Below are 13,808 nucleotides of genomic sequence, written 5' to 3' on the forward strand. Positions count from 1 at the left end.
TTTTAATCTTTAGGAGAGTTACTGCTATAACCTAAACTGTAAGATCAGCATAAAATGTATCTAAATTTATAGTTTCAAATTCAATACCCTCCTTAACATATATATTCCAACACACAGCAATATAATTTGATGCAGCTGACAATAGACACGATATAGCTACAAAAAAAAATGTAGCCATTGCATTCAGTAAAACAAAAATGTATTGATCATAGAGAATTTTTGTTACGAGAGCACTCAGTCACCATGGCATTTTCACAAGTACAAAACAATATAAAAATAATTGTTCAAGAGTTTCCTATATATTCGTCTGGAAATGATTCTATGATTCTAATATGATTCTATAGTTGCTTGGGTTTGAAAGAGTTAAACTAAAACCATAATCAAGATCACATAAAAAAATTAATTCAATTTTGAATCATAGTATTTAGTTTGACTGTGAAACACATAGTACACTGTAAAGATGGGGATTTGCTCAATGTTTTTCTCAGTACCTATAATAACAAACCATAAAAAATATTTATGTAAAATTCTATTTACATTTTGGGAAGTTTCAAACCTGTTCAATGCTTTCTGGTTTCAGCTGTCACTGTACTATATTATTGATATCACAGTAATACTACTATAGAAGCAAACAATAGTATAACAAACTAAAACAAAGTGAATGGTTATAAAAATTTGAAGTATTGCAATACCAAACAATACAAAATCAATGGTTAATTTTAAATAGACTTACATAAAAATTGAGCCTTGACTTTCCAGGGATTATTTCTTCAGGTACTTGATCATATAGGTTGGTTGGGCCCTATAAAAAATCAATACAAATATATCATTTTTATAAAAATAGAACATATTGAAAGCATGCTAGACTACTAAATAAAACTTAATTAACAAAAAATCATTTAGTTTTCCTAATACATTATACTGACTAAAAATCTTAAAAACATTTCATGAATTCTAGATTCATACATAAAGCACTGAATTTGTGTACATTTTATGCACAGTACAGTTCAAATACAGTTTAATAATTGAAGTGAAATTGCCAAGAAACACTTAAAATATATACAATTGAGAAAAGTGGTATTTTAAAATATAGTAGCCAAATAAGTCCATTTTATTTTAAAAAATTCAATAAAGTAAAACCAGTTATTATCTTCACTTTGCCAAGTATTAAAATTAAGGACGGCTTAGAATTTTAATTTGTATACTTACAAGACATAAACAACAGAAATGAAAATTAATGTTTCATTTACATAAACCTCGTAAGTCTAATAATTTGTGTTTGCATAGAATTGTTAAAAATAAATAAGTGTTCTCTTGTGGAAGAACAGCTGAATCAATTTAGCCTAGAAGCAATACAAGTGTGTCACGGTTATTTTCTCCGGAAAGGGTTAAACAAACAACGCTATGATTGTAACAGTGTCAAACTGACATAAAAAAGTAAATGAAATAAAATTAATGTTTACTTTTAATTTAATACAATCATATGTAACAGGTCATTGTTGAGATTATTCCCTGACAATTTCCCACTCAGATATTTTTTTTATTTTTTGTGTTAGTACTGTGTTCTAGAAAACTTATAGGATCAATTAATTATTTTATCACTTTACTTCAGAATGGGCTTGAATACTATTTTTTACTTGATCTGGGATTTAAAGCTGAGACCTTGTCTTAGATTTGCAAAAGATGGTAAAAGCTAATTGATTTCTTATTATTTAATTTTTTATATTAAAGAAACATTGTGTTTGAAAAAAATGTGAACCCAAACTTAAAGAAATAATTATGTATGTGATTGAAAAATCAAAGATTTCACAACCACCGTCATTTTCTTAGTCACCTACATAAGTAATGTGGGTGAAAAATGTCCTTTCTTGACAATTTTGGAATGAATAATGTGAACTCACTGGAATATTTACTTTCCTAATCTCATATAAGTTACAGTTTTCTTAAGGAGTACATCTGAGTCAGATTTCACCTATTAATATAAATTTATACACTAAATGCATATAAGATATATTAATCAAGCAGACACTTAAAACGTTGAAAATGAAAAAACGTTAAAATGATATTTTTATGATAATCAAATTAACACATGTATAATTTTAAAAAAAGGTTTCAAACATATTACATTTAAATAACGAAAATTATGAATCCATTATAATTCCAAGTCCACAAAACTTTACCATCGGCAGCCAGCCGGTGATGATGTCGTAAACGATGACACAGCCCAGTGAGTGTCCAACTATGGAGACCTTGACATCATGTGAAGGATTGCGCTCCACGAACATTGCGTAGAGACGGTTGAGCTCCGTGATGAGTCCGCGCTGTATCTCCGCACAGTAGATAGGACTAGTGTAATACATGATGTCCATAGCCGATGTATTGAGGATGTTACGCAGCTGGGTCAGGTGTAACGGCGTAATAGCCTCAACTAGTCCTTCAAACAAAGTTGAGTGTTTATTTTTATCTTGAAAAAAATATAGAAGATGTGAAAAAATTTCATAGTGCTTTCTTGGGAAGAATACAATTTTTTTGCCAATTAATGCTTTTAGGAGTAATAATAATTATAGGTTAACAATATTTTAAGAAATAAACAAACTAATATTTAATGAACAGAATAATTTTAAGAAAAACAGAAGCACTGAATTAGCTCTTACATCTTTTGTCAATAGTGCTTCAAGGGCTCTGGAGGAGTCACGGACCATAGAAGGTATTTTCTTTACCTATCCAAAGCCTTTGACTGTGCAAATCATATTCTGCTCTTGTATAAATTATCTCAAATTGAAATTAAAGGAAAAGCATTAAACTACTTAGGATCATATTTGAAAGACAGACAATAAAGAACTATCATAGATGATAATTCAGTTAAAATACATCTATGGTGCACCATAAAAAAACACAGCTAATGGTACCCCACAGGGTTCAATTTTAGGTCCAATTCTTTTTCTAGTCTACATTAAGAATTTACCAATTGACTTTTCCAAAACCTATTTTATTTTATTTGCTGACAATAAAAATACACCAATTCAAGAAAACAACACAATGAATATGGAGGAATCAATTGTAATAACTCTAAATCAACTTGATGAATGGTTTAATTCTGCTGGACACTAATAAATTCAAGCCAAAATTAATGTAATGCATTTTAAAACAAAAAATAACCATAACAATGTCTTGAAATGTATCAGAATAAACCTAATTGATTTAAATGTAGAACTGGCATTTAATAAAAATTTTAATTGGAAATGTAATGTTAATTATTTAGTAAACAAACTAAAGCTCTTTTCGCTTTGCAATGAAAATATTAGAAGATATCTGTATATATTTCTACATATAAAATTGTATATTTTGCCTATGTACAATCGATTCTCAAGGTATTGTACTCTGGGATTCATCTCCTGATTTTGAAAAAATATTCATAGCCCACAAAGCTGTTCTGAGAGCAATGGTTGGTACAAAATTTAGAGAGAACTGCCAACCGCTATTTAAAAATCTAAAATACTCACACTACTAGGTTTATATATTTTTGAATCGTTTAACTTAGTCCATAAAAATCCAAGCACCTTCAGCCAATACAAAAATCAGCATAATTATAATACTAGATGCAAAAATTGCCTTGTCTTTCCAATTCTTAAAACTTCTGTATTTGAAAAAATCCTCTATGTAAGGGAATTCACTTATATAATTGTTTACTTTTCTTACTAAAAGAGGTTAAAAATAATCATTTTCAAAATAGTATTAAAAACTTCCTTATAGAAAAAGCTTATTACAGTATAAATAAAATGCTGAAAAATAAATAAAACAGTCACTAATCAATTTTAAAATCCCAGCCCATGCAATTATTTGTTACACCATATTATCCCTTCAGGCTATATAACATAAGGATGATTTATTTATTCTTTATAGATATAGTATAATACATGCAGTACATACTGCAATGCTTGGATCTGAAATACATTTAGAAACTTGACCATGCACCTGTTTGTATTATTTATTTAATCATTCAAATGTCAATATGTAATAAATACTTTGAATACGAATTTGAATTGAGGAGCAACATATTTTTCAATAATGTTAGGGTGTGCATTCTTTTCAGTTGGCTGAGCGAAGCGCATTATTGTGAGATTGGAAAAATTTAATTTCTGTTATCTGTTTGCACTATATCTCAAAAACAAACTGTCCTATAAACTAGAAATTCTGCATGAACCTTCATTTATATGAGGTAGGTGTAAGTTCCGTTTGGAAATACAATAATTAAAGTGTGTACAGATACTGAAAAATTATTTATTGCACAAAATTCTACAACTCTTCAACTACTTTTCCACACAACCACCAACATTTTGCAGGCATTTGTCATAATGTGGCACAAGTTTTTGTATACCTGCTTCATAGAAGTTTGCCGCCTGTGTCTTCAACCAGTTGGAAACATTTTCTGTCAGCTCTTCGTCATTGATGAAGTGTTGATCGCCAAGGAATGACTTGAGATGTAAGAACAAATGAAAGTCGCTAGGAGCGAGGTCAGGGCTGTACGGAGGATGGTCAAACACGTCCCAGCCAAATCCTTGTAGGAGGTGTTTCGTCACATTTGCAGTGTGTGGTCGTGCGTTGTTGTGAAAAAAAAACAACACCTTTGGACAGCAATCCTCAGCGCTTATTCTGTATTGTGCTGCGCAATTTCTGGTGTCTCACAATAAACATCTGCTCTGATGGTTTGACCACGTGGTAAGAAATCAATGAGTAAGATGCCTTTCCAGTCCCAGAACAGTTTTCGAGGTGTCAAGATTTGTTTTGCCTTACCTTTTGCTGGGGATGAAATGTGCCTCCATTCCATTGATTGCCGCTTACTTTCAGGGGTGTCGTATAAACCCAAGTTTCACCTCCCGTTACTATCCGTGTCAGAAATTCTTCACCGCCTTCATCATACCGGGTCAAAAATTGTCGAGGAATATTGTCAAAAGGTGTTGTTTTTCTTTACGACAACGCACAACCACACACTGCAAATGTGACGAAACACCTCCTACAAGGATTTGGCTAGGACGTGTTTGACTATCCTCCGTACAGCCCTGACCTCACTCCTGGCGATTTTCATTTGTTCTTACATCTCAAATCGTTCCTTGACGATCAACACTTCATCAATGACGAAGAGCTGACAGAAAATGTTTCCAGCTGGTTGAAGACACTTAATAAATAATAATAATTTCTCTGTATCTGTACACAGTTTAATTCTAATCCCAAACGGAACTTACTTTCTGGACCTACCTCGTATATTAACAACACTAAGTTAGATGTATGATTAGATGTATGACACTATTCTTGTACTTACTGTGCAAATATGAATAAAGATGATTGATTGATTGATTGATTGATTGATAGATGATGGCGCATGAGAGTACACAAAATTTGGTTGAGCATTAGTAAATTTGTTTACATTGGTCTTATGGGTAACCATAATGGTAGCAAATAACAAATAGCAGAATAAATAAATATATGTCAATGTATCATGTGGCAAGATTTCTCGATAAAGAAAATCTTCAGAATTTACATTTTACGTGAAATTTTATTTATACAATCAAATCAAATCACATTTATTTCCACACACAAAAAGAAATTAGATAAAAAATAAATCTTTACATTGAAATGATAACAAATGTAGCATTTGTATATTATCTAATTCATATGAACATACAAAAGTATTCTAGTAATACAATTCAAAAACTAAAATTAAATAACTAACGTTAAATAATATAAAAAAGACTTATGTTACATAAATAAATCAATGTAATGAATAAATAGATGAAATATACATATATATACATATACATGTATATACACATACATATACATAGATATCCACATCCATAGACGCAAACCTAGTAAAAACAGCATTAAATTTGCTACATAATTTCTGGATAAATTCAAATAATGGGAAAAGAGCCTACATGGGCCTTAATGGCCTGTGCGTAGACTCGAGTTGAAATTGTTGAGATTCGAATTTTATCTCGAGCAGAGTGTAGATTAATTTTATAAAATTTTATAATTGAAAGAAGACATCTAATGCAGAATAACGACGGATATGACCTCGAATTCCGATAATCAGCAATATAGTGGAGAAAGTAGACAAAACAAATAAAAATATTGAGTGAACAAAAATTACAAAAAATAGGCTAATTACTTAAGTGAATGGATTTTATTATCTATAACTTGAAGAGGAGAGGAGAGGGGACAGTGCCGTCAGTCAGTTGTCAGGCAGTCTAGGTCCGTCTGTAGTCAACAGAGATAAGTAACTGGGCCCTCTCACTGCTTATGAGAATCAAAAACTCCTTGACATGTTTCTTAAAATCCTCAAGAGAGGGAGAGTCGAACAGCTTGAAATTTCTAAAACTATTAGAATAATTTCTATATAAAATGTGTGCTAGATAAAAACTGTTTGTTGTCGCAAATGATTTGTGTTGGTGAATAGTGTTACTTCCGACTACATTTGCATATCTTGTGTTATAAAAATGTGGGATTGTAGAAAAAATTGAGCCGAAATGTTTGTAAATATGAATAAATAAGACTTTAATAAACATTTTTTTAATTGGCAGAATTCCTGTTTCTTGAAACAATAAATCAGAGGGATATCGTCTACACTTCGCAAAACCGGCTTTCAGAATAGATTTCTGAACTATATCTAAACTTTTAATATGTGAAGGAAAAGCACCCCCCCAAGTTAGAATGCCATAAGAAAAAAGGGATTGCACATAAGCAAAATAAACGATTTTAGTTTCATCAAAACTTAAAATGCTATTTAACTGCCTAAAAGCAAATATATACTTTCTTGCTTTATTTTTTAAGAAATTAATGTGATCTATCCATTTCATTCGAGAATCAAACAACACACCCAAATATTTGTATGACGACACTTTCTCGATTTTATTACATCCACAGGCATTGTTATAGTGATTGTTACAATTATGAATAATTAAATCGTGTAAGTTGTAATCTGAATTTGATGTAAGAGAAAGGGGCATAAATTTAGTTTTTGAGACGTTAAGTGATAAAACATTTTGGTCCATCCATTTTTTAATTGTCATGAGGTCATTTAAAGATTTATTTTGAACATCCTGCCAAGATTTACCTTTGATAATAATTAGCGTGTCGTCAGCAAAAAGAAATAGTTTACCATGAATCTGCAGTTTTGAAATGTTGTTAATGTATATCAAAAATAATATAGGGCCCAGAGTGCTTCCTTGAACTACACCATAATCCACAGGAAGCTCATCACCATTCACACCGCAGACAGACACAAACTGCCGTCCGTCCGCAAGGTAGCTCCTAAACCATGCGAGAGCATTACCCGTTACACCTATAGCTGATAATTTGTAAATTAATTTGTTTCTATCTACACTATCAAATGCTTTCTTTAGGTCAAGGAAAATTAAAAAGCTCCTCATACCATCTGACAAAGTATGATAAATTTCTTTGTTTACATCAAAGAGAACGTCTGAAATGTTTTTATCAGCCCTAAACCCGTATTGACACTCCGCTAAAATATGGTTGTGTTGAAGGTAATTTACAAACTGCTCTTTGACGATTCTCTCCAGCACCTTAGAGAACACACTTAACAAAGAAATGGGACGATAGTTATTTTTCTCCGTAAATGTGCTAGCCTTGTGAAGTGGGATTACTTTAGCTAACTTAAAACTATCAGGAACTATACCGTACGCCAAGCTAAGATTTAAAATATGTAGAAAAGGTTTAGAGAAAATATGAATATTATCTTTGAGTGCAGAAGCTGTGACGCCGTCATAACCAGGAGCGGACCCGCCACGTAGTGCAGTAATGTGTCTGAATAGGTCCAGTTCAGTGACAGTCCGAAGCGTGAACAGTGAGTCTCGCCCGTAATCTGCATCATCGATAATTAATGCACCCCCGGTGATAATTGAACTTGCCAAGTTATGTCCAACGCTAGCAAAAAACATGTTGAAATCGTTAGCGACTTCTTTACATACACCGTGAGTAACACTTGGTATATTAGGCAGATACCTTTCTACCGGAAATAACCCCTTATTATTTTTTTTACCTGCCAATTCGTTAATTACAGTCCAAAACAATTTAGGATTATTTTGATATTCGTTTAATTTAGCCCTGTAGTAAATACCCTTAGACGTTTTGATAGAATTGGAAATAAATTGCCTTAACGTTTGATAATTATTTTTAAGAATTATATTAAAAGGCTGCTTTTTAATTTTTTTGCTCAATTTATCTCTATCGCGAATTAATTTGATTAGATCATTTGTAATCCAAGGCTTTAGCCTCTTAAATCTAGATGACTTTTTAATTGGTTTCCTAGAATTATCGATCGCTTGGCCTACCATTTTACAAAATTCGTATGCAGCACCGTTTACATTTTCGTTCTGAAAAATCGTCTTCCAGTCAATATGAGCAAGATTACGGGACAAGAGTGCAGAGTCTATAATCGTCTGTGAAGCTGTATTTGTCATAACCGATGGTGCTGCAACGGGAAAAGTAATGGTAAGACCAGTGCTATAGTGATCAGTAATCTCAGTCTGTAACACAGCTGCCTGTACGTTGTTCATGTCGTTATATCGTATAATAAAGTGATCCAGGCATGACTTTCTAGATTTTGTTACTCTTGTTGGTTTATCTATACAATGAATGAGACCAGCACCTACTATACAGTTCAAGTATCTGTCAGTATAAGGGGAGTTTGTTTCAAGCAAGTCAAAGTTGAAATCTCCAGCTAAGATAATTATTTCGTCCTTATTCAAACTGTCAAGATAATGTTCTAAAGAATCCAAAAAAAGTCAAATGTCACAGTCAAACGTACGGTAGAGAGCCACGAGACAAAAAGTTTTATGACAAAAATTAAAGTAGAGTTTTATGCCGTACGTGTCACCTATAGAAATCTGTGATGCAGTAACTGACAACCGGTTATTGTAGTACACAACTACACCATCAGCCTTGTTACGCTGCTTATCAGTAAGTACAAAGTCAAACCCGTCAATGGTCCACCCCTCCTCACTCCCCCTCAACCAACACTCTGTCAATATTATTATATCTAGCGAAGGAAGATCATTTAAATAAATAAAAAGTTCGTCAAAGTTTTTTGAAATACTTCTGATATTGCAATGGAATATTTTAAGTTTATCAACAGAATTACTACTAAAAAAAAATCTTTGTATTCAAAATATGATTCCAGTTCTAAACAATCGTTGTGGAAAAACTAAGAGTTGTCATCATTCTCACCCATTTATGCTGTTCAAGCCCAATCACCCGCCCGGCCGGTTTAAATATTTGAAAGTAATAAAAGTATACTTTATAAATGCGTATACATAACCTGGCATACACAGAAGTTTAATTAACATTTAAATATTGCATATAATATGTTACTTATTTTTACTTCAGTAAGATGCATTTATATAAATCCATATTATTACAATGTAATTACATTAAATGGCCAATTTCAGCAGATGATTAAGAAGATTGCATAATTATTATATTTTAAGTTTTTCAAATTTAAAGATTGCAGTCTTACATAGACAAATTTAGAAGTTTGTGAATTCTGAACATTAAGTTTTATCAAAAAATAGTTTCTGGTTAAATAATAAATATATTAAATAGTGGAAAGACAGACCAAATAAAGACATCTGTGTACATAAATTAAATAGTACTAAATGTATTTAACTATATATTATTAATCTTACTTTTTTCACCTAGGCCTATGATGCGTATACCATAATAAACATAATAAGTATAATAAACAAGCGTATGCTTGTATAAGTTGCTGACAATTTATTACCAAAAACAGACAATGCAAATATAACAATACTAAAATAATTGAATTTATTCCCTCAATGTTTTACTCACTTAAAGAAAAAAAAAATTGCAAATATGTAATTTAGAAAATATTTAATTAATTAGTAATAAATAGTTAGTTATATTCTGAATTTATAATCCGAAAAATACTGATATTAAATTTTACATGAAAGGAAAATTGTATATAAAATTTGAGCCTCTCTTACCTATTAGTAACTTGACTTTCTCATAGAAATAAAAATACAAAACCATACACCAAACTAATAATAACTAATTACATCAATCTCATTGTCATACTTAATTTATCATTTCCTCGTACAATAACCTATCGAGAGAAAAATGAAATATTATTTTCTCTAATAAAGGAAGTGCATTGTAAAATTATAAGTGTAGTTTTAGATTATATAAATACAATACAAATCAAAATTAAAAGTATCTTCTTTATGACATAAAAAGTGAATAAAACAAAAGAAAAAACTTGATTATTATACTAACGAAAGAAAAACAATTTTTTAGGCGTATAAGCTTACTTATGTAATGCAGACCACAGAGGAAAGTTATCTTTTGTCAAACCTGTCGAGATCCTCCATCATGGTGACACGAACAGCCTCAGCACCTTCAGCAGCCTTGATGACGACCTTTCCGTTGAAAAATCCGGCTAGGACGATCTTCCCCTCTCTCTAAGCCGGCGAGCCTTCCCCAGAAGCGCTTTATTGTGAGGTATCAGGTGGTTGTTCACGTATACATTACTCCGTGTGAGAGATGGGTGGATGTCCACGGCATTTAAATTCTTCTTCGTCCTCGCTGCCCTCAGCCAGTCCTCCTTGACGCGTCTGGAGACGAACTGCACAATAATCGGCGGATGTACATGCCTTCTCGTGGAGTAAGCTCGCAGCCGATGAGCGATCGATATGTCCTCCATCCTGAACTCAAGTCCAAGGGCACCAGCAATGTGCTGGAGACAGTCGACAATATTTTCATTGTCAGTCTTTGGCAGACCGGCTATCTCCACATTAGCAGATCGAGAGTGCTGTTCGGTATCGTGCAGTCGCTGTTGCAAGTCCCGCACCTCGCCAGCCAACGCGTCATTAGCATGCTCCAGCCTGCTGCAGCGCTCCTGTAGTTTTTCCTGTTCACCCTCCAGCTTAATCACACAATCGCGCATACCTTTTATTTCGTCTTGCACAACACTAACTGATGACAACACTACATTAAATTTGCCTTCTATATCGATTTTTAGGGCCCGAATAGCTTCTAAAATAGAATTTTTTTCTTCGAGGTCCTCACTACTGCGAACTGAAGCATTCGATTTAGATTCCTCAACACATGAATCACACTTCAAGGTTTTATTTTTAGATTTAGTGAAACTTTGGGTCGATCCTGCACGCGTGCACGTGGCATGAAAATTATGCCCACAGTCGACGCACTTGGCTACTATATCACTCTCGACGAAGACTTTGTTACACTTTTTACAATTATCGGCCATGATAACAAACTATTAAAATTTAAAAAAAATATTTAAAATGTTGATATAATACAATTTAATAACTGTAACAGTCAGGCCGTACAGTCAGACCGTACCGGGCAGGTAACGACACGGTTCAGGCAATCAGCGGTCGGAGAGATAAGGACAGGACTGCTCTCATCGACGATCTGATAACAACTGATGATAGCAATGATACATAGATAAGAATGAGTTCTATGATAGTACATGTCCAACCATGGAATTTGGCTGAGAGTCATTGAAGCCTATCCACTTAGTAAGTTAAAACAATTTTCTTTTATCTGTCAGGAGGATGTAAAAAGTTCTGTATGATCTCTGTCTATCTATTTGAACACAGAACATCTCAACAATGAAATGAGCTATAGGTTTGAAATTTTTTTATGAAACCTTAGTCAAGCCTGTTATGCAACGTGTGGTGTAGTGTACTCCTACCTTGTAATAAATAAGCGGGTTTGGTATTGCAAAAATACCAGGCCTAAAACATGTATTTTGTAGAGTTTTTGTTAAGATACAATGTATTCAAATGGATATTATGGTATTTCAATGATCTTTCAGCATATTATTAAGGATTATATACTCGTGTAGATAATATGTTATTTAGCTAAGTATATTGTTATGTGTAAATTGAAGCTTCATGCATCTTGTGTGAATATACCTAGTAGTGAACTTCAAGATATCTAAAAGTGAAAGCCAAAAATTCAGTGGATGTGTGATATAAGTCTTTAACTGTTCTATTATCTTGGTATAGCGTAAATACAAGTAATTTTGTATGATAAATGACTGCAAGGAATAACAATGGGACATTACATATGCTCTACGAATACCAAGCACAAAACGATCACCTGCCGATCCTAATAGGGTTAATCATGTGCCTTATGACCTATGATTCCTCAATATTCTGAGAAACTAAAATAATACTATTGTTTGAATGTTGAATTTAGCTTCAGTTCAGCTTACTTTTCGTCCTCATTACCAATAGATTCTTCAGACAAACATGACTCCAGATTTCAGGAGTCAAGTCTGAGACAGCGTCAGGCCAGACGCTGCAATAAAAGGAATGTGAACTGGGACTAAACTCAACATTCACATACTACTGCTATCTTGTCTTTTTGATACATGAAAATCAGACACTTTTATGAACTGAAGCATTATTAACCCAGCTTCATTCTCACTTAAATATATCTAGATCTTCTATAAAAATAACGAGACGAAATGACACAAAGTTAAATGTGACAAGAACATATTAATAGTTAAAGAATAATGAGAAGTTAAATCTAAATCTTATTACACTGACATTGTGATTTACTACTGATAGGCTAATATATAATAATACTTTAGAACTCAGTTTACACCACAATTAGTTGGACTCTTGACTTACTGAGTCAGCCTGGTTCATAGCTCTTAGGAGATAACTTAAGCCTTGGATGATAAAGATTTGATATTATGTTTTTACATTTTAAGATGATGTAATTAAAATATAATCTATTTTAAGGTACGATGAATGTAGTTTTTAGTTCAGTGACCTACATTAAATCAATCCTAAAATATTCTAAAACGGAGTATGTATTAACTGAATTAGAAATAAATGTATCAATTATAAAATGCGGTGTAGTTTGAAAAGAGATGATTACAATTACTTGTATCTATAAATAAAAGTTAACAAGCAATTTGTCAGAATACAGTACAATTAAATTGTCATTATCCATTTGTCACATAAAAGTACATGATTAATACCAATTTTATTATTGGTGGGAAAATATATTTTTAAATTTTTATAATATAAATTATAAACTAATATTGTTTATTTATAACATCAGATAAAAAACACAATACTGAATATAAATTATAAACCATTAGTAGTAACAGATAATTGTATTTTTAACATTTCATTGGCATTAACTTTAAGTTTCTATAGTGAAAAGTTTATGGATTTGAGGTGAATTCTAATTTATAACTTCAGCCCCATGTTAAAAACAGGACCTTAGATACATGCGTGGCCATCAACTAACTAGCTAGTATGTCCTCTTAAAATTAAATCACAATATTTTAAAACTTTTAAAAGAATTTTATAAGATTTCTATAAAATGTAAGAAGTTCTCTCTGAAGGTTAAAGTCCTCATTTTTTACAACTAAAATTTAAGATTGACGTTATAATGCACAATTAAAAATTTCAAAAATGATCTGACCAGAGCTTCAAACCTGCTCTGACTAGAGATCCAGACCTGAAATGCAATACAATGTTTATGACTAAGTTTGGTATTGAAGATGTGATCAAGCTTTAACATGTCAGCAACCAGTGTATTTGAAGAAGGAAGTTGTGTGAACCTGATGATTCCTTACCTCCATCTAAGGTGAGATTCGTCCTCCACTCGACAGGAAAGAACTCCGCTCTCTCGCTGGAACTGGGAAACAATCTCTCATGGAGTGTGGTCACATTGTGTCTTATCCTGTAGGAAAAACACACCTTGATCAAAAGTTTGCAACATAC

At 32.3% G+C, this 13,808-nt stretch overlaps 1 protein-coding gene across 1 annotated transcript in view; it reads right to left on the bottom strand.

Annotated features, from left to right (window-relative positions):
• Positions 1-572: 572 nt before the first annotated feature.
• LOC124366483 (phospholipase DDHD1-like) overlaps positions 573-13,808 on the bottom strand; it is a 69,266-nt gene continuing 56,030 nt past the window's right edge. Inside the window, exons 5-7 of the mRNA XM_046823070.1 lie at positions 13,661-13,767; positions 2,181-2,434; positions 573-802 (exon numbers count right to left, since the gene is read on the bottom strand). Of these exons, the coding sequence (XP_046679026.1) occupies positions 707-802; positions 2,181-2,434; positions 13,661-13,767 (457 nt within the window). The 3' untranslated portion in view covers positions 573-706. The remainder of the gene's footprint in view (positions 803-2,180; positions 2,435-13,660; positions 13,768-13,808) is intronic.

This window comes from Homalodisca vitripennis, chromosome 7 (assembly GCF_021130785.1).
Source record: "Homalodisca vitripennis isolate AUS2020 chromosome 7, UT_GWSS_2.1, whole genome shotgun sequence".
Classification (NCBI taxonomy): domain Eukaryota; kingdom Metazoa; phylum Arthropoda; class Insecta; order Hemiptera; family Cicadellidae; genus Homalodisca; species Homalodisca vitripennis.